This window comes from Rhinichthys klamathensis, unplaced genomic scaffold, assembly GCF_029890125.1.
Source record: "Rhinichthys klamathensis goyatoka isolate OS25496 unplaced genomic scaffold, OSU_Roscu_1.1 h1tg000003l_1, whole genome shotgun sequence".
Classification (NCBI taxonomy): domain Eukaryota; kingdom Metazoa; phylum Chordata; class Actinopteri; order Cypriniformes; family Leuciscidae; genus Rhinichthys; species Rhinichthys klamathensis.
This window is the reverse complement of record NW_026606556.1, coordinates 6,077,994-6,100,744: the sequence shown is the minus strand read 5'-3', so window position 1 is coordinate 6,100,744 and position 22,751 is coordinate 6,077,994. Positions and strand designations below refer to the sequence as shown.

Below are 22,751 nucleotides of genomic sequence, written 5' to 3'. Positions count from 1 at the left end.
ATCTAAAATCAATTAATCCATTGAATCAATATAAAAGTTGTTTTTTTTTTCATATTGAAACTGTTGAAAATACACAACAACGTAAGTTTATTAGTATAATATTTTTATTAAGAACTGTAAAGAAGATTGAAAACATTTGTCCTCCTCCCGAGTGCCTCATCTTCTTAATCTCCTCACGTAAATGATTCGATTTCGATGCCTTACGTTTCTTACCCACCGCAGAAACAACCACAGGTTCATCAATGCCGTCAAAATTATTCATTTTCTTGTTTGTTTGTTGATCGAAAAGTACAAAATAGATAAGAAAATCTAGGAAGCCGGGTGTATTTAAGGCGCTGCCGTTACTGTTTACATTGCGTGGAATGGTGCGTTGTGATTGGTTGAGAGCGGACTGGCGTTTGTTGCGGTTTGGAAAGAAAGGGAGAAAACATGACAGAATAACACGGCGGATATCGCATTTTACTTAAAATTAAACATTGACTTTTCAATACCAACCAGATACAATACTGGTTTTTGCAGTAACTAATTTTTTTTAAAAATGGCGTTTATCGTGTTTTGGAACCAAACTCTTCATGTGTTTCACTCATGGCACAATGTCCCCTTGAACCGAACCCAGCATGAGCTGGATGACTGGCTGTTAGTCAGCCTGCCAGGGTCTCATATAAAAGAGCTGCTTTTCTTTCATTCATCTTTCACTGGTAAGGATTTCGGAGAAGTCTACAGTTTTTTTGTATTCTATTATTTAACGGTTGGGTTTTCCCCTCAAAACCCTGCTCGCTTTATCACATTATACATAAAACACAAAGAACAAGCACCTAGTGCCACAGAGGCCAGGCTTTGAGCTTCACAAGTTCAAAGCCAGTCGACCTGCAGATCCGTGTGGGTGTCTGCATAACCGAGAGAAGGCCTCATCGGAGCACCACCACTCTTTTGTCTGAGGGGGAAAAGTTTAATATTCAGAGGCGAACTGTAACCTTCTGCCACGAGGGCCGTACCTGAGCACTGCTGCAATTCAAGGGTTTGTTTGTATCAAAGCCCTACAGTGAACTGCAGAAAAATATACTGTACGGTGAATGTTCAAATCCAGGAGATCTTTCCTTTGACAGCTAGTCCTACTAAGAAAGCGAGAGAATCACTGTAGAAGAAAGATATGACTAATTTAAGTCAGCAATTTCCCACTCCATGTACTCTCAAGAAATGTCCAGTGGGAAAATCAGTTATTTTCCATCTTGTGTTACTCAGCTTTCTGGAATACTAAGCTGAAACATAAAACTGTGGAAAAACACACTGAAACGGTGCAGTCCTTATCTTGTTTTTATGCTATTGCAGACACAAGTGATTCAAATTATGGTGGAGCAAATAACACCATACATGGAACCAATATTTATTTTTGTCAACTGTAGACAGTCCTTGGTCAGAATAAGCTGCACTTCACCCTGGAGCTGTAGGAAAATGCCATCATGATGCTGATTCCCTGATGAGTACACACTTCCAAATCTTCTGCTGTGTGTATAGCAGACAGGGAACAAATACCTGACACTGCTTGTCACATGCCTGTCCTGTCTTGTGTTGCACTTGGGTGTTTGTTGTTTTATACCATGTGTTCTCTTGTCATTGTATTCCCCGCCCATCTTGTTATCTCATTATTGGTTCATTTGCCCCACCTGTCTGTTCGTTAGCTCTTTTGTTTGCCTCTCTATTTAATCTCCTTGTGTTCTCAGTACTGTGCTGGTTCGTTATACATGTTACCCTGGTTCTTGTTGATTGTGTTTTAGTGTATCTGGTATCCTGCCTGTTTTCCCCCACGAGGGAGTTTTTGTTCTTGTTTTATATGTTATTATTTTCCTATTAAATACCCATTGTTTGCATTTGAGTCCTCACACCTTTTTCCCAACCCGTGCCGGGACAGAACGAACCAGCCATCTGAGGATTCAGCACAATGGGTGAGGAGGATTCTGATTGTTGGGATTATGACGATTGCATGGATGACGATGACTTGGATTGCCCTGATTATCATGTTGCTACTTTTGGATCCACCCAATTCTCCGCTAGCGATCGTGACAGAATGACTCTGTCCCCTAATGGGTCCAGTAACATGAACATTCTGCAGGCGTTTGCTTTTATGGCTCGGCAAAGGGAGGAGGCCACGACGCTCAGATTTCCTAAGGACTTTTCGTTCGACGACAGAGAGTCCTTTAGAGGAGAGCGTCTGGCAAGATTTTCAGGGACCCGTGGAGCTCGCAGAGGAGGAAGTACTAGAGGGGAGTCCCGGACTCAGTCTCAACTTCGGTCTTCCTTCGACCATGATCCGGTGACGTGCAGCCCAGAACACCATTCGCCGTGGGTCCTGTCCCATCCGGAACCAGCATCTCGCCAGAAGGGACGACGGAGGAGAGGAAAGACCTCCTCCGTGACTGTTCCGGTGGGCCCTAGTCCGGTGATCCCAGTTCCGGTGGTCCATGTTCCGGTGGTCCCGAGTAAAGTGGTCCCGAAACGGAGGAGGAGAAGGAGACCTGCGTCTGCCCAGTCAGAGATTGTCCACGTCACGTCTGCCCAGTCAGAGACTGTTCCCGTCCCGTCTGCCCAGCGAGTGACTGTTCCCGTCCCGTCTGCCCAGCGAGAGACAGTTCCCGTCCCGTCTGCCCAGCGAGTGACTGTTCCCGTCCCGTCTGCCCAGCGAGAGACCGTTCCCGTCCCGTCTGCCCAGCGAGAGACCGTCCACGTCCCGTCGGCCCAGCGAGAGACTGTTCCTGTCCCGTCTGCCCAGCGAGAGACTGTTCACGTCCCGTCGGCCCAGCGAGAGACTGTTCACGTCCCGTCTGCCCAGCGAGAGACTGTTCACGTCCCGTCGGCCCAGCGAGAGACTGTTCACGTCCCGTCTGCCCAGCGAGAGACTGTTCACGTCCCGTCTGCCCAGCGAGAGACTGTTCGCGTCCCGTCTGCCCAGCGAGAGACCGTTCACGTCCCGTCTGCCCAGCGAGAGACCGTCCCCGTCCCGTCTGCACAGCGAGAGACTGTCCCTGTTTCCTCTGCCTCTCTGAACTGGGAATACCTGGAGCGTCTGGCTCAGATGTTGAATATGCCAGTCTCAGCCGTTCCTGAGCCGGAGCCGGTGCCCGTTCCTGAGCCGGAGCCGGTGCTCGTTCCAGAGCCGGTAGCAGAGACAGTGCCTGTTCCAGAGCTGGAGCACATGTCGGTCTCGGACCCAGTATTTGTTTCTGTGTTTGTGTCTGTCTTTGTGACTGTTTTTGTTCTAGTGTCTGTTCCCGAGCCGGTGTCTGTTCCCGAGCCGGTGTCTGTTCCCGTGCCGGTGTCTGTTCCCGAGCCGGTGTCTGTTCCCGAGCCGGTGTCTGTTCCCGAGCCGGTGTCTGTTCCCGAGCCGGTGTCTGTTCCCGAGCCGGTGCCTGCTGCTGCTCCCGAGCCGGTGCCTGCTGCTGCTCCCGAGCCGGTGCCTGCTGCTGCTCCCGAGCCGGTGCCTGCTGCTGCTCCCGAGCCGGTGCCTGCTGCTGCTCCCGAGCCGGTGCCTGCTGCTGCTCCACCGCCCTGGCCGCCCGAGAGGTCTTCACCGCCCTGGCCGCCCGAAGGGTCTTCACCGCCCTGGCCGCCCGAGAGGTCTTCACCGCCCTGGCCGCCCGAAGGGTCTTCACCGCCCTGGCCGCCCGAAGGGTCTTCACCGCCCTGGCCGCCCGAAGGGTCTTCACCGCCCTGGCCGCCCGAAGGGTCTTCACCGCCCTGGCCGCCCGAGAGGTCTTCACCGCCCTGGCCGCCCGAAGGGTCTTCACCGCCCTGGCCGCCCGAGAGGTCTTCACCGCCCTGGCCGCCCGAAGGGTCTTCACCGCCCTGGCCGCCCGAAGGGTCTTCACCGCCCTGGCCGCCCGAAGGGTCTTCACCGCCCTGGCCGCCCGAAGGGTCTTCACCGCCCTGGCCGCCCGAAGGGTCTTCACCGCCCTGGCCGCCCGAGAGATCTTCACCGCCCTGGCCGCCCGAAGGGTCTTCACCGCCCTGGCCGCCCGAGAGATCTTCACCGCCCTGGCCGCCCGAAGGGTCTTCACCGCCCTGGCCGCCCGAAAGGTCTGCTCCGCCCTGGCCGCCCGAGGGGTCTGCACCACCCTGGCCACCTGATGAACTTTGGGTTTTGCCCGGGTCTCCCAGGACTAAGAAATTTGTTCCTCCCGTCCCGCCCTGGTCTGTCCCTCCTGTCCCGCCCTGGTTTACTCCTCCTGTCCCGCCCTGGTTTACTCCTCCTGTCCCGCCCTGGTTTGCTCCTCCTGTCCCGCCCTGGTTTGCTCCTCCTGTCCCGCCCTGGTTTGCTCCTCCTGTCCCGCCCTGGTTTGCTCCTCCCGTCCCGCCTGATGAAGCGTCTGGTAGCCGCTCCGTAGGGAGGGGGTAATGTCACATGCCTGTCCTGTCTTGTGTTGCACTTGGGTGTTTGTTGTTTTATACCATGTGTTCTCTTGTCATTGTATTCCCCGCCCATCTTGTTATCTCATTATTGGTTCATTTGCCCCACCTGTCTGTTCGTTAGCTCTTTTGTTTGCCTCTCTATTTAATCTCCTTGTGTTCTCAGTACTGTGCTGGTTCGTTATACATGTTACCCTGGTTCTTGTTGATTGTGTTTTAGTGTATCTGGTATCCTGCCTGTTTTCCCCCACGAGGGAGTTTTTGTTCTTGTTTTATATGTTATTATTTTCCTATTAAATACCCATTGTTTGCATTTGAGTCCTCACACCTTTTTCCCAACCCGTGCCGTGACACTGCTAAATAGGGGTGTAACGGTACATGTATTCGTATTGAACCGTTTCGGTTCGAGGCTTCCGGTTCGGTACGCATACAAACCGAACGATTCCTTGGACCATTTTTCCTGCCGACAAAATTCGCGCTGGCGCGATCATCACAACGTTGCGCAACATCAAATGGCAAGCGTAATGAAAGCGGAACGAAACTGCGCTACTCATTATATTGTGCTTCACGGATCGTTTATCAGTTCGGACCAGCAACATCTGTGCAGCGCGAGCCGATCTCGATCAAGCGACACTGTTACAACACAGCGCTAAGATCCAGTGAAGAAAACATTTGAATTCGCCACTGAAGTAATAACATCGCTGTGAGATCTAGTGAGAAGCATTCACATTTCTCCGTTATTAACCGTAGATCTCTATTAGATCAAACAGCGCTGACGTGGACACCAGGAGAAATATTGTGCCGTGAATGAACTAGTACGTCCACAGACCAGCAACATTCACCATGGATTTAATATAGTAACACTAAATGTAACCAGTTTGGCTGGGATAGTGAAATGCTTTCAAGTACTTCACACATCTTTTTCCAGCACTTCAAAACTCAAATATTATATAAATAAATATATGAAGAGTTCAGATGCAAAAGCCTCTAAGTGCCATTTGAAATTTTCTTCTAGAATGATCATTTCTATGAAGCTTGTATATTGAAGTTCAGTAATTTCACTCAAATGACAATTAATAGGTAGGCCTAATCTTTATTGCCATTTAAGTGAAATTACTGAACTTAAATATACAAGCTTGATAAAAATGATCATTCTAGAAGGAAATTTCAAATGGCTTTTGCATCTGAACTCTTCATATATTTAAATGTTATTTTTAATGTGATGATGACCAAAACATTATTTGTTCATCCTTCAAAGATGACACCCATTTATAAACCTGAAAGTTTCAAGATGTAGGAAAACTCACACTTATTTAAAAAATATGTTTTCTTTTAACATAGGACATTTCTCTGGCATTTCTTACTTTTTGCTGTATCGAAAACGTACCGAACCGTGACTTTTGTGTACCGTTACACGCCTACTGCTAAATCATCTACTGTAATGAAATATTTGATTTAAAAGTTGCAAAACATCTGTATATTATTTTGTATAAATAAAACAAGAATACACAGTCGCGAACGTCATATACAGCAGACACAAATCTGTATATTCTTCTGTATAAATACAGATTCTTTTGAACACCCGTCTAAGGCACTGAAAGGAGCTTGATAGTCCTGGCTAATGCTAACATGCTAACGACCACTTGTGTTGGCGTGTGCTTGTGTTTCTCTCTTGCCTTATCTTCCTGATTCCCTTCTAATAACCCTCCTTCATCCATGAAGTGACACTTTTACTGTTTATTTTATTTTATTTCCATGAGATTTTTCCCTTTGTAAGAAGGGAAATGAATCTTCCCAGAAAATCTTCCAGAACACCTTGAGCAGCACAGGCCTTTACAGACACATACAGACTTACAGATAGAGCAAAGAGCTGATAAAAATCCCAAACAGGCCTATAAATTTACACCAGATCACGCCAACCGTACAGTAATACTGATGCACAAAGTTCTGGGATTATTCATCTAAAGCGGATAGCAGCCTACTGTAAGGACTGGGCGAGGGTGAATCTGAATAACTAAATACCTCCGTGCTAAAAGCCCCAAAGCCTTTAGCCCCAAAAGGCCTGGAACTTGAAAAAACACACACAAACACACACACACACACACACGAGCCCTTCCCTCCCCCTACACACGAGGGAAGCTCCTGTTACGAGACTTTATAACCCATCGGAATGTCGCAGAATGTCTCTGAACAAAGAGACGGACATTTCTGTTGGGTAAAGACATAAAAACCATTAAATATATTTTGTTAAATGTATATGTGTTTTTCCCCATGTCACAGTGAAATATCTTTGTTTGGCCACGGCATAAATAGACATTAGAAATACCTTCTTTATGCATATTAAATACCTCTGTATTTTTCCTTTGACTTTCATTTGATGTGTTTGACACCTCTAAAATGTTTATGGAACGGGCTATCTGAATATGCACAGAGATATAAAGTAAAGTGTATTTTTAATAGGTTTTACCGCCATTGAAGATTCAAACTGTTAAACTATACACCCTCCTGGAACACACCCCTGTACCACGAGGGGCACGTTCTCCCAAACAAAGGACAATAAACCAGGGTTCCCGCGTGCAACATCCATTCCCCGATTGGCCCAGTGAACAGGAAGGGGATGGATTTCTCCGAGGTGATAAATGTAGGAGCGCGGCTCCGCCCAACTCTCTCTTGAACTTTCCAGCGCGTCAGAAACATGTAATTCACGCGGATGTCCCCTCAGGGGATCAGATCCTATCCTGGATCTTTTCTTTACTTTCTAGCCTAAGATCTGTTTTCTGTACTCAACTTGTTTCACTTCCACGAAGTGAAATGACCTGAGCCGAACTATTTCCGTTGCTAACGTGACCTAAAAGACTTCCGACCGCTGTTCAAAGACTCGCGCCGCATCACGTGACTCCACGGAACCAAGGATTCAGCTCACGCACGCAGCTAAACCATGCGGGCCGCACGCGCACGGAGAACAAAAGATCTGCCGTCCAAAACGCGGCTAGACCATGCAGGCCGCTCAAGGAACGCAGCAACACATGAGAGAACCCTTCCACATGCAAGTAAATTTGGGTTACCCTGTTTTTTTTTTAGAGCATTAAGAATGTGTTTTCGTGTTGTTTCAGGAAAGTTGACTGTCTAGGTGAACGTAACCCTCTCTCTCTCTCTCTTACTCGCTCTCACGCGTGTAATTTATCCATTTCTCTATATCTCACACACTTTCTCGTTCATTGATGTCTTATTGTGTTGTTTATGTCTTTTTTGTTTGTAAATATATATATATTCTTGTACCGTAGTAAATATATAAGTAGACATGCCTTTATTAAACCCATTATATTCATTTTGATTGATGTGCTGTCTCTTTGCTCAATTTCAAGTCCCTTAAGTGCCAAAGGTCTAACTTATGCTACAAGCTTTACGAATTAAAGATACTTTAAAGAGTATGTGTTGATAGGGCGGGAAACCCAATTCTTCTGGCCAGAGAATTGCGTTTCCTGAAATCCTATAAAGTAAGATGATATTGTGGATCCCACAAATATTATCCTGACAATTGAGCTAATTCATTTTACCTGTTTGTGAAACATGGTCCGTGTAATTAACTGCAATCAACTTGTGGTTAATTTCAGGGATTCACATGCACGCATGCAGGTAGAATGACAGATCCTCCCTTATCGGGAGATTTATTAACATGTAAGACTGATCTAATCCAAACATGTATGAATAATTATTAATTACCAATTATTAATTATGATATGCAAATTCCCCACGGATTAGATCCGCCCTGAATCCTTACACTACTGTGGATTATTTATACGCCAAAGACTTTGATTCTTATATGAATACTAATAAAGTCCAGAAGCAGGATTGCTATGATAATCTCCGAGCTCAATGTACGCTCCTGCAGAAGCATTCATCAGTTATAAAACACACACTGTATATACAGTGCTTTACATTAACACCCACCAACCTACCAAATACGGGTGGATTTTAGCAGTGGAGTCTAACGCAGTTACTCCTAGTCTCCTACTAACCATTTTGGCGGGTTGAATTTGATAAAATATATATACATATAACAAAATGTGTTACCGGGCTTGAATTTCAGCATGGGATTGCGTGCATTGAGCATACTTTTACTCATTCCCGCAGATTTTGTGCTCACAAGTGCACGCACATAAAGCTGCCTCTCAGTACTAAATTGAGCTCTTTTTTACGTTTATTTGAGTGTATTTGTCTCAAATACGTGTACTTACGTGTATTTGAGTTTTTGTGTGTCAAATACACACAAAATATTGTTAAAATGTCGGTCTTGGCGAGTATTCACGTAAACAGTCAATTATGTTTTAATTGAATGTAAACAGTTGATAAAGAAAACGCATGTGTAACAGTATAATGGATAAGTGTGTCTAATGTACTCTAAATCTCTTCCATTCTAGACAGGGCTTAGGGATTCAGGTAGTCAAGAATACTATTTTAGCCCTCAGTATCCTCCTTTTTATTTTAAACTGTCTTAATATATTTTATATACACTTTTATTCTCATCTCTTATTACTATTTTTAATTCTTATGCATCAATTGTTATTTGATTATTTAAATTCCTTCCATGTAAAGCACTTTGAATTACCATTGTGTATGAAATATACAAATAAACTTGCCTTGCCTATATACACTCACATAAAGGATTATTAGGAACACCATACTAATACTGTGTTTGACCCCCTTTCGCCTTCAGAACTGCCTTATTTTCTACCTGGCATTGATTCAACAAGGTGCTGAAAGTATTCTTTAGAAATGTTGGCCCATATTGATAGGATAGCATCTTGCAGTTGATGGAGATTTGTGGGATGCTCATCCAGGGCACGAAGCTCCCATTCCACCACATCCCAAAGATGCTCTATTGGGTTGAGATCTGGTGACTGTGGGGGCCTTTTTAGTACAGTGAACTCATTGTCATGTTCAAGAAACCAATTTGAAATGATTCGAGCTTTGTGACATGGTGCATTATCCTGCTGGAAGTAGCCATCAGAGGATGGGTACATGGTGGCCATAAAGGAATGGACATGTTCAGAAACATTGCTCAGGTAGGCCGTGGCATTTAAACGATGCCCAATTGGCACTAAGGGGCCTAAAGTGTGCCAAGAAAACATCCCCACACCATTACACCACCACCACCAGCCTGCACAGTGGTAACAAGGCATGATGGATCAATGTTCTCATTCTGTTTACGCCAAATTCTGACTCTACCATCTGAATGTCTCAACAGAAATCGAGACTCATCAGATCAGGCAACATTTTTCCAGTCTTCAACTGTCCAATTTTGGTGAGCTCTTGCAAATTGTAGCCTCTTTTTCCTATTTGTAGTGGAGATGAGTGGTACCCGGTGGGGTCTTCTGCTGTTGTAGCCCATCCGCCTCAAGGTTGTGCGTGTTGTGGCTTCACAAATGCTTTGCTGCAAACCTCGTTTGTAACGAGTGGTTATTTCAGTCAAAGTTGCTCTTCTATCAGCTTGAATCAGTCGGCCCATTCTCCTCTGACCTCTAGCATCAACAAGGCATTTTCGCCCACAGGACTGCCGCATACTGGATGTTTTTCCCTTTTCACACCATTCTTTGTAAACCCTAGAAATGGTTGTGCGTGAAAATCCCAGTAACTGAGCAGATTGTGAAATACTCAGACCGGCCCGTCTGGCACCAACAACCATGCCATGCTCAAAATTGCTTAAATCACCTTTCTTTCCCATTCTGACATTCAGTTTGGAGTTAAGGAGATTGTCTTGACCAGGACCACACCCCTAAATGCATTGAAGCAACTGCCATGTGATTGGTTGATTAGATAATTGCATTAATGAGAAATTGAACAGGTGTTCCTAATAATCCTTTAGGTGAGTATATATATATATATATATATATATATATATATTCGTCCCCAGACCCGCACTAGCAAGAGCTAAAGTGAGCTGAGCGGAGAAGCAAAGAAGTTTCAGTTGGATTTTGTCCAGAGTTGACTCTGGCTGGTGTTAGGAGTGGCTGCAGGCAGTCTGTGGTATTTAAGGATATTTTTTTGAGCTGATAAAATGTCAAGGTTTCCTCCAACAGGTGTTGCAGCAATTCCACCTTATCTAGCGTTTCACTCGCCATCGGGCTGAGCCCAGTTAACATGCAACTCTGCTCATATCACTGTCTGATAAGTGTGCCCACACAGAAACATGCAGCCAACCCTTCACTGACTCACATTTACTCAAATCAGTAATTGGTGTGTGTGTGTGTGTGTGTGTGTGTGTGTGTGTGTGTGTGTGTGTGTGTGTGTGTGTGTGTGTGTGTGTGTGTGTGTGTGTGTGTGTGTGTGTGTGTGTGTGTGTGTGTGTGTGTGTGTGTGTGTGTGTGTGTGTGTGAGAGAGTTTCTTTAGAAGTACAATGATCCGATTTTTTAACTGGGGACCCGCAGGTGGTGGAGGGCACCCCTGTGATTTTTTCGTGGGAGGCGGCCATCCTACATGCCTGATATAATGACAGGAATAATAATAAATGTAGATGTAAAAGAAACTGTATAAAAGGTGGAATTATAGGTGGAAAATTAGAGAAAAGTTTGTACAGTGTAGCTGACACATACAGCATCAGATATGTTTTTCTGTATTGTGACATATAACTGTGTGAAACACATTATTAAAATAGAAAAAAAAATTGTTTCTATTTGATTCTATTCATCATTTGTTAATTGGATGACAGATGTGATTGTGAGCTTGCAGTCGATTGTAAGAAACGGGCAGGTTTTTATTACTGACCCTCATGTTGTTCCAAACCCATTTGACTTTTTTTTTCATAGTACACAAAGAAACTGAACTTGAGAACTGGATCAGTCAACACTTTCTCACTGTCAACTCTTCACATATGGATGCTTCCATTGCTTTCAATGAGAAACCTTTGGCATCGATACACAGATGCCATGGGTATGGGAATGTTATCGTCATGATGAAATTTTATTGGGGTATAATTTTGCCAATATGACATATGGGGTATGAATTGCAATTTAACCAGAAACCAACATTTTATTTACATTACACTAATTTACATTACACTATTTTTGAGCACACAACCCAACCCCTAAAACCGAACCATTTGTTTATTATATCAGACAGAGCTTTATTGCCAAGTATGTTTACACCCACGGGACATTTGTGTTTTAAAATATAATTTAAAACGTAGGATATAACAGGCAGATACAATTACAGTCACAATTTATAATAAAAAAATACAAATATTGTTCCGAGGCCATGCGATTGATTTGTTTGAGGAACAGATTTAAAAGCGATCATAGTCAAGATCAGGGGTCTGATTTATAAAATGTTGCGTAGAAACCATCCACGAAAAAAAAAAAAAAAAAAAAAAATGTGCGTCCACCTCTCTTTCCTGATGTGAAAATCAAGATCGTAAATGACCTTGAAATTGTGTGCAGCTGAATGGTTTCAGATCTCCGCCTTGTAAACACCACCTAATTAAAGTCATTAACATATAAAAAAATAGCACCAGTAAAATCCAAATCCTTTACTTGAGATTTCCAAATACCAGCAGACTGACTCTCAGCCACAAGGAAAGTGTGTTCGTCAGCTCAGACCCTGACATGGCGCTGAGCACTTTTCCACGTCAAAGACCATTTTTATAAATATGAACGTTGGTGTGGATTTTAACGTACACACACACTCTAAATTCAAATCTGTGTGTACGCACGTTTTATCCCAGATCCTGTGCACACATTCGAAAATTGCCGCCGGAAGAAGCGTTACATCAGCTTTGATTGGCTCTTGTGTGTCTTGTGACCTATATAAGTGACATATAAGAGGTCTTTGTACCAATAAAACATCCTGCGAGTTTTATAGATTAATGCTGTTTATAATGAGAAGGATGTTTTAATTTAATCAAGCTCCAAAAACAGCTCGTTTTGATCGTTTGATGTGGGATCTGTGATGTCACACGGGCAAATACATTTGCATATGCCCACATCCAGAGCAAGACATCGACGAATAGTTATACATCATCACACCACAGGCCCCGCCCACTGGCGTTCAGTCGATTAGCGGCTTACACGTGCCTGGATGCGAGCGCCGCGTCACGTCTGAATCAGATAGAACTCATTATAATCACGGATGCTGTCTACACTGATACAGTACACAGATAACATCATCCATGCGCCAGAGTCTGTCGACAACAGGACAGATGGAAGAGTATATGGAAGCGTAAAGGAACGTTCACTTTGACTCATACTGTTTTAAACAGCTCATTTACTCATTTCTGTGGAGGATATCTCATAAGGATACCAGCTTCAGGTCAAGTGGATGGCGTTATGGATCACATCGGAGGATTATATGTTTGTTTGGAGAATTTGACAGCAGATTGTTTTGTAAATGAGGCACAGTGTTAAGGAGAGTTCACAAATGTCAATGCTTTGTCTGTAAATGACGGTTTAATATGGAGAATGTTTTGAAAACACTTTGGGCTGATACTGTTTCCTATGCAGTGATGCTAGCCAATCACAACAGTGGCCGACAAGCCTTAAAGGAGCCGCCCCTAAACAACGAATCATTTCAGACAGAAGGGTTTTTCCCCATATGTTGTTGTTGTTGTGTGTGTGTGTGTGTGTGTGTGTGTGTGCTCTAATCTTCATATAAAGACATCCTATGACTTCAGAAGACTTGGAATGCAACACAAGTTGTTTGTAATACTTTTAAAGGTCAGTTTTTGTAATAAGTATCGGTGACTACTTTTATCTGCCTGTTACGTGTTTTATTTGTGTAGGTTTAGGGTGTAGGGTTAGGTGCTCCAATATATATATAAAAGTACAAATCTTTATAAAAACCATTTATACTTTTACAAGTGCATGCAAATAATTAAATGATCTTGATCGGACGAATAAGGCAAACAAGTGAAAGCAATGGAGTAATCGGCATGTCGAGAAATAACATGTGATCCCAACCAAGCGTCATGTGACATGTTGGATCGGTCTGATGCATGAACAAATGATTAAAAAGATCCAACTCAAGTGAATGATTCGTTCACAAATAGGACACGATTATTTCTCTCATGAATGCACGAATGCAAGGGAGAGCTAGTGCAGATCTGTCAAGACCACAATATTTCAGCCTGTTCGTCACACGAAACTAGTGTACAACATCTGAAAACTTGGAATATCAGTCATGTGGACTACTTTTATAATACTTATTACAGATTTTTTTGTCATTTTTGACAGCCAAATCACTTAAATGCATTCATTTATATCAACAAATCTCTTTAGCAAAAGTTAAATGATCCAAAATGAAATGTGCACATATACGGATGGTATGATTCATGCCTTTGATGTGAGTGGGTTCAAAACCCACCCGCATATATACGTTTTCATAAACAGAGCAAAATAGCTACTGTGTATCAGAGGATGCATTTCAGAAATGGGGGCGTCGGGTTGCACTTTATTTCGCTGGAACAGAAAGCGGGCGGCGGAGCGAGGGGGAGTGCACGTCTGAAGCCTTGTTTATACTTTCAGTCAACTTGCAATGGCCAAGAACCTTTCTGCAATGTCACCTATTGCTTCACAACCGATGTAGAAATGGCAGCTAGAATGATATTGACAATACTTTATTTTAAGTGATTAGAATTAGTCAGGTCTGTCCATTGACACACAAAAAAAAGCTAGATTGTTTCTAAAACCACACATTATATCATATTATAATTTTTTTAATAATAGACTAATTTAATTTATTAATTAATAATTGATGATTTCTTACAGGAGCACTGAATTTTTTTTTTTTTTTTATGAATGCATTTTAATGTATCTGTGTCCATATGGTTTATTATAGGTTAAAATTGGTTATGGGTGGCACTAACAACCTCTTTGCTAAAACTCGTAAAACATAACAAAATTATAAGTTCACAAAATAATCTGCTGAAATGAGACGCTCAAATAAGATACGGCTGAAATGACTGAGGGCACTGTTAAAAATAAAACTGAACAGCCATTTTTGCAGATTTTTTGAACCGTGGAGGAGGTTTTAAGTTCTGAACATTACAATAGAACATGTTTACATAGTACATCTAACTCTTTTGATTCAAAAGATCACAGACAATTCCATTTGTCACGATACACAGAGTGACCCACTCAAAATAATGGCCTGATTTAGAGTAAAATGAAGAACAGGTACATTACTGCTGTAATTTTCAGCACATTTGCATCTGTAAAATTCAACTTGTTCTTAATGCGAATGATTCAGAGCAACAGGAGAGGAGGGATCTCACATCATGCTTGGACACACAGGAAGCCATGTGTGTGTGTGTGTGACTAAATGTTAAGTGGAGATTTTGTGCCTTTGAGGTCAGCTTGTAATATGGTGTTATGTTAAAGCTCATTTCAAAAGAAGGTTAAGGCTGCGCTGGCTTCCGCTGTATTTTCAGAGAAAAATCTTCTTGAGCTCACACAATCATGTTTATCGGAGGCAGCCGATCATTTCTTCACATTTCGCGGATGTGCCTGGCCTCTTTCATCTGCGCCTTTTGGACAAGCGTGTTTTGGCTGGACTGTTGAAAGGTGTTTAAAAGTGGAAATGGCATTTGAGGCTGATGTCTGACCTTTCTACACAATCTCCAGTCTGCAGTCACACACACAGTGATAGATGGCCACAAAGACACGCTGTCACAACAGTAACACAAGTGTACACACACACACAGGTGAGAAACCGATGAGAACATCGGGTATTATTTCGGTATATTATTTTTGGGTGGAGCATTCTTATAAATCAGTATACAACTGACTGCCTGTTACTCACAAGTAACCAGAATCTGAACGTGAATCATTAAATTCCTTACAAATCCCATCTCTACCCAGCGCTGATGTGAGCTGTGCACTTTCAGTTTTGTTTGATTGTCTGATAACAGTAAGGTCCCATTAGTTAATGCATTAACATTAAAGCCCCGTTTACACGAAGGGAAGATGCAGATATTTCCCTGCGGTTTGGCCTCTCATTTACACGAAAACCCAGTTTTTATCTAAATCCGTCTTTATCTTTTTTTAAAAACTCCGGCCAAAGTGGACATTTCTGATAACACCGGTTGTGTGTTGCCGTATCAACTTAAGCCTAGTTCACACTACATGATTTTAAAACGTCGGGCTGAACTCTGCGGTTCACACTAAATGACTTGCTCTCTGTGAAATCAGGAGTGTTCAAGTTGTTGAGCTAGTTCACACCACACGACACAACGTGATTGATCCGCAACAGGAGGTAACGCACTACACGAGTTGACAACAACTCTGTCATCCTATCTTGTCTACAAACCACGTTTTGTCACGAAAAATCACGCGATAAAACGAACCGGAAATGACGCGAAACAGCGCGTGCCAATACCCAGCGAAGAAGAACACAACACGCGAACATGCCTTGCTCTGATTGGCTGTAGCTCATGACATCACGTGAGCTTGAGTCGTGCGACAGCTCTGGATATCTAGCATGCTAGATATTTTTATGGGGTCGGCGACGCGTCTGCGAGGCGTCTGCGAGCGTCTTTGATGCGTTGTTGGCTCTTTCATACTAACAGATTGGCGAGCGTTCATCGCACGCTAATCCCCCGCGATAACACCCTGACCTGTCGGCGAGCTCAACGATTTGCAAATCGGGCTTAAATCGGGCTTAAAATCATGTAGTGTGAACTAGGCTTTAGGTTCTCAAACGTCACATTCTTAGGATTCTGATTGGCTTGCATGGCTTTATCCTTCTCCCTACACTGCCGCCCTATAGGTTTGGCATAGTCATGATGGCGCTCGACGGCGTATTTATGCGGGTTGATGTAAATGACAACTTAGTTGAAAACAATGTTGTGTGCACGATGTTACTATTGAAAACGGAAGGGGGGAATACTTGTTTCTCTAAATACCCGGCTATGTGTAAATGTGGCCTAACTAACAATGAGCGAGACATTTATTACAGTATGTATTACGGCCGTTTCAAGCCTTGTTTATACTTTCACCTGGCTCCGCACCTGAGACCCGCATCTCTCTGTAGGCAAGGGCGTGTTCAACCTGAAGAGGGCAGCACTCAGACGTTTTTACACCATATATTGTAGAATTAAAACACTTTATACCCAAATGTCAAAAAATGTACTTGAATCAATGAACAGCATTAAAAAAGCCCCAGTCTTACAGATCATTAACTAAAAAAAAGTTGTTTTAGGGTTTAGTTACCCTTTAAAGGCTTATGTCTGCTATTTTAGGATCATTTTGTAAATGTAAGCAACTAATCTAGTCGCACAAACTGGGTGCCGATGTGGTGAGACGTACGTGCTCCGCCAGATTCGGCTCGAAGAGTGAGAAAGCTTGACATGGAGCCGCTAAATCTCCAATCTCTGGAGAATCCCCCGTTTAAAACAAACTCCAAACAGAGGAGAGTCTGCTGGCAAAAAGAGATCGAGACAGAGCTCGTGATAAATCAACATCGGCTCGGCTTTTCGGAGAACTGATGGGTTTGAAATGTTGTAGAAGCGATGGAGAGATGATGGTGTTTTCAACAGCTGAGTAATGTATTTTATTGAACAGATACATCTCTCTAACAGAGTTCACTGTAAAGCATTATCTATTGTTCAGGGTTGTGTCATTATGGTTGTTGTACCTGTGCTGGAGTTTATTTTCAAGGAAGTTCATGTCTATTAATGGGTAAAGCTACAGTAACGTCTTCAGCTAGTCAGCTTGAGATCTTTTCCATCTAAACTGGTTATAACTCTTAAGCGTAGTAGTGAATGTTTTATGAGCAGTAGGATAATATCTCTCTCTTTTTTTTTAGTTATGAGAAAGAACCATATTCATCCGCACAGTCACGCAGAGCCAAAGCACAACCAAAACAATGTTCTTCTGCAAAATGCACGCAGTTTTGTTTTTTAACCGAGGGCCAAAAGTTACATTAGGTTAATAAAAAAGTGTTTTTCATTGTTAGTTCATGTTTAAAAATTTCAGTAAAAGAGAAAACGAAAGGAGGAGAATGGCAGCGAAACAAATGAAGGAGTGCACGAGCAAGACAGTGGTAGATACAGATAGATACAGCGTTTGAGAGATTGGTGGCGTGTTCTGCCTGATAGGGGGTCAATGCTTCTCCCCGGAGCCCCATTACCGGGTGGCATTAACGGATGTGGTGGGCCAACGGGGGCACGGCGAGGGCCCAGTGTGTGTGAATGTGTGCGTCAGAGAGTGAAGGAGAACAATTTGATAGTATCTCCTCTTCACTGCAGCCACCAACACACCACCATCAATCACTGCCAAACACAGCAGCCTATGCACACACACACACACGAAATACACACACACACATGCGCGCACACTAATAGCCATTCACGTCCATGAACACTTTAGGTGTGTTTACCTGCGCAGGGCAGGGAGTATCCCACCAGCGGCTCCTGGATAAACTGCCGCTCATTGAGTCTGGTCACACAGTACAGGTGGAAGCAGTCCAGGCAGATCACGTGACGCTCGGCACACTGAAACACCAGCACTGGAGTCCTGGAGGACACACAGAGGCATGAATCCCACCGACAGGGTGCATTACACTACTTTGCATCATACTATAAAAGTGCTTTTAAGAAAAAAACTAAGTCTTTCCACACTGAATGCCATACTTCGGATGTTAGACAGAGATGGTCAGTGAGGGAATTTTCCGATATACCGATTCTGATTATTTTTATGCTAAACCCTAAAGCTTAATGTATCGTATTTTATACACAAATGTCTAAGGCCTCTAAATGATCAACATGATCAAAATTGCTGAAAAACCTGTCTTACAGAATCTACTACATGCATTCTGTCGTCTGATTAATACTTTTCAAAAACTATACTAAGTAAAATCACTTTTAGTAAAAACGTCCACCTTCATGTCATGGTTCACATGTCTTTTGGATGTGAAATCTTTGATGACCTTTATAAAGTTAACACAAGAATAACTTTTATATCGTATGCATGTAATATTTCAAGATGAACATTTACTGGATTGAAGCAACTAAAGTTCACTTGATTATCCATACATCCTCCATCATTTTTGTATGGCCAAAAAAGAAAGAACAGAGTCTCTGCTCTTACACAACAACAAAATAATTAAAATAAAGACATTTTATTCTTGTTTCATTCAGTTATTATTAATACTTGAATGTGGATGCTTCATTTAAAAAAAAAAGAAAGAAAATCGAACAAAAATCTGAGAAAATTGGGTTTTTGTCAAAAGTATCGGATTCAGACCGATGATCAAAACATAAAATTGAGTAGATCCCGTACATCGACATCCTCAAAGCTTCACAGTTGTTACTTCTTTATGGGTCCGACATCTCATTCTGCAGCGTTAGGCAGTTTTGGTTTATATGCTGTTGAATGTCTGATGATCACATTAGCTCTCTAGTGCGTAAGCAATCTTCTATCCGTTCCTGGTTTACTCAGATCTTTTTTCTTTGCTTGCTTTTGGATCCCAAGATGCTGTACTATATCAGAAGATGCGTAACAGCGCCCCCTACGGTATAGCAGTGGATTGCCGGAAAAACTTGTCCAAGGCAGGGAAGCTATTGAGTTTTTGGTGTGCGATATGATCTGTACAGGTTTCATGAGATTCCCTGGAGAAGAACACTGATGAGGAGAGGGCTGCTGGGAGAACGGGGGCGGGTAGAGCTTGTTTAGATATGTTGCTTGTTCAAAACCTTCGGAAAACCTCAAATACCCTTGTTACTTTAGAGTAGTAAGCTAAGAAACAACTCTCTGAAAATCTCATGACAATTTTCTTACCATTTCTCCAGGCCTCCCCCCTTCACACGCAAACCCACACTCACTTGACTGGAAGTCAACTTGCTAACACAGTGTTCCACCTCTCTGACCCGGTTCTCTCGCTTCTATTGTAAGAGCCTGGCCGCGTTCTTGTCGATGACCTTTTAAACAAATGGAGGAGATCTGTGAGGAGGAAGAAGAGTGGAATGGAGGACGGTGGGAAAACAAAGCTCTACTCAGGGAGGTAATTGCGGCACTACTTCAATCAGTCCTTGATTTGAATGGTGGTGGTTGGTGATTGGGCTTCATTGTCTGGTTTCTCCAGGCGCTCGACCGGAGAGCAGCAGGTAGCAGCGTTTACGCGGGACCGCCCCGCTAATGGCTGACCTTCATTGGCAGGACACACTTGGTGCTCACTTATTCTGGAAAAATGGCCACTGTTGATTGAAGGGCCGCACAGCAGGAGGTGTACGTAGGTTATAGAGTACAGAAAGCTTATCTTTCAGAGTGTTTGTATCAATATTTAGTTTACCTGTCCAATGTGTTGCAGGCATTTCATCTTTTCTGACTGCTGGATCAATCCGAAAGCCTCCAAACTGCTCTGTCAAACTTGCTTTGTTTAGAAAGTTATTTTTCCTTTCTGGTTGTTGTCTGTTGCTTTGTAATTTGATCTGTCTAATGGTCTATGACTGAGTCTTATTAAGACTTTATGTACAGAAAGAAGGTGCACTCGTATTATTACGAATTGGAGAAAGTGCAACGCCCAATATGGCGTAATCCGTCCCGCCTTCATAAGAAAAGAGCCAATCGTCGATTGGTAAAGTAATCGCATCACTGCAGCTGGTTCCTATAGAAACCAAGGGGGTAATCCATCGACCGGAAGTTGAAGCCGTCCGGGTGCCGCCATCTTGTAGCAGAACTTCACTTGCGTTAGCATTTCCATTGACTCCCATTCATTTTGGCGTCACTTTGACAGCGAATAACTTTACATCTGAGGCGTTTAAAGAGTCCATTTGTCCATTATTTATTTCTAAAGAAACACGACAATGTATAAAAGGCTCCATTACTTTGTATCTTACGTTATGACCCGGTAGAAGCCGTTTTTGTAAAAATAGGCTAACGATTGCGTCATAACACGCGACTCTCTGGCGCACACTAGAGAAAATTACCGTATAGACTGAAGTAGAAACTCGCGCGCAATCGGGGGGACGTGGAGGCATAAAGTCAAGGGAGAAGCCCATAGAGAGTTGTAAAGTTGCTCCTGCTGCGAGCTCATGGACAGCTAATACTCACGATCTCCGGCTCTGCAAGTTTCGGAAGGGAATGATTCAGATTCCTCTTGACACAGCTACTAGAAGATTTATGTCTGTCAGACAGGTTGCTCACGTCATCAAGCTTAGTTTGAGTCGGTCTGAGTCTGCGCGTCAGGAACGGAAGTGCTCAGAAATCGCTAAAAATGGGCTTCAACTGTCTCAACTGAGTTCCAATGAGATGGCTCTGTCCACTTCTTATACTGTCTATGATAGAAACAGTGAGTGTTCTGGGACGAGCGCTTAAGACTGTGATTGCGCATTAGCTTGGTCCAGTCTGAAAAATGCAGTTTTTTATCACGATTCAAGCATTTAGAAACAAGATTCATGAGACAGTTGTCAGATTTTCAAATATTTAATCGTAAGCTTGGCGAACAGTTTTTTGAGAATTTGATGTTTCCCCATTCAGAGAGATAGGAGCTGCACTTGCATGACCGAGAGGCGTTTTAAAGATGGCCGCCGAGTGAAATGACGTGTCTTAAAGGGACTTTGGTCTTTCACAATGTGCAAACCAGGTGCCTATTAACAACAGCATTAATTGTTTGGCCTACTATTACTTTTAAAGCTATTTTATTTTAAATGTATTCAAGTGAAACTATAATTGCAAATATATTTAAATACTTGATAGACCACTTTCAATAGAAATGACATCAAAGTATATTTTCGTTTACCATACACTTAAACCAAACAGTACATTGAAATCTTATTTAAAAAACAATAATAAGTCCTGCTTTTACAGACAGCGCTTAGATTAAGCCAGGTTTAGGCCTTAGTTCAAATAGGACATTTAAGTAGCTTTTATAAACGTGCCTTAGAAAAAAAACCCATTACTGATGTGCATCTTGAGACAAAACAATGGCACTGACGTATTTTAAGATATACCAGTGCAAGTTGCTTTCAGTTTAAAACAGCATACATTTTAGTCTGGGACCTGACTTAAGCCTTACATGTGAAACCAAGGGTAGAAGTTCTTATTAAAATGACATATACATAAGTACTTAAGTGAGTCAAAAAGATGAATCTTGACTTTTTGGGTGAAATAGAACACAAACCACACTAGTACACCCATTCTGGTAGTGCTGTGCTGAGTGGAAGCTCCTTATTGGTCAGGGGCGGGCGGTAGCTCACCATGGGCTTGGCCCCGCCCACTCTAGAATGATCACAACATCACCATTGCTCCAGCTTATCACTGGTAATCATCTCAAACTGGGTTTTTTTCTGTAAAGCCATTTGCAGCCACAAGTTTCTTCTGCAGGAGAAGTGGTCAGGACAAGTCGACTTTTGTCACCGCCAGGACAGTTTAAGCTACCTTGTGTTATCTTAAAGGCCTTAAAGACTCACGGCGAAGTTATTTTATGTTTTTCGCTTAGGGGTAAAACGAAGTTCGAAACATGTGATCAGTGGTATACTGTAAGCGAACATCCGATGCCACCAACTCTGCTGGGAGCGACGGTTAATATTTAAATATGTGCTGCGTGCTTTTCTCTCAAAAACAAAATAAATGCACAACAAAATTGAGAAAACAGCATGCATTTCTTTTAATAAAGAGTAAGAAAAGCATTTGATTATAGAATGTGGATATGTTTTTATGAGCTCTTGTAAAGTCACGTCACATTTATTTATATAAAGCCTAGAACTTTATTCAATAGATTGTTTAAAAACAAGCAGCTTCAAAGAATTAAACGTGAAAAACAGTGTCAGCGTCTCATTTCATCAGAAGTACAACTTAAATTTCTATCATAAAGCAGCTCTTCAGTATGTTCATGTTTATACTAGCTGGAGCGAACTTTTTCGGAAAGTTCGTTTCGGCAAGCTGTATCGAACTCCCAAAACAAACTCCAAAAGAAACTTCGTTTTGGATTGATTTAGTTCGAAATGACGTCACATCAGTTTGTTCTTCAATTTTGCTTGAAGTGTATCAGGCACTTAACACTTATCAAGGGCTTCTCTCGTCCGGGTCCATCTTGATCAGAGGAGAGGCAATGCCAGTACATCTCATAGAGAAACCGGATGCCGCCAGAGGAGTTAGCAGTGCTAGGTCTCAAATGCCAAAATAATAGGGCCAAAGCTCCATTGAATGGCCATTGACCTTCTTCTGGTCGGATACTAGTGAGAAGTTTCCTCCGCCCATAGAATGATGGTGGGAAACCATCAACTATTGGTCGAATTACCCTATCGAGACGTCCCTATAGGCCGTTTCCAGCGATTTAAGGCACAATTTTGGTGCCAGCAGGTATTACCTAACAGGTCTTCTTTAGGAGCGTGTAATCCTACCCATGATCACCTAACAGT

General features: G+C 42.9%; 1 protein-coding gene across 1 annotated transcript in view; it reads right to left on the bottom strand.

Moving 5' to 3' along the window:
• prkn (parkin RBR E3 ubiquitin protein ligase) overlaps positions 1–22,751 on the bottom strand; it is a 233,418-nt gene that overhangs the window by 76,489 nt on the left and 134,178 nt on the right. Inside the window, exon 7 of the mRNA XM_056250233.1 lies at positions 17,771–17,907. Coding sequence (XP_056106208.1) covers positions 17,771–17,907 — 137 coding nt within the window. The remainder of the gene's footprint in view (positions 1–17,770; positions 17,908–22,751) is intronic.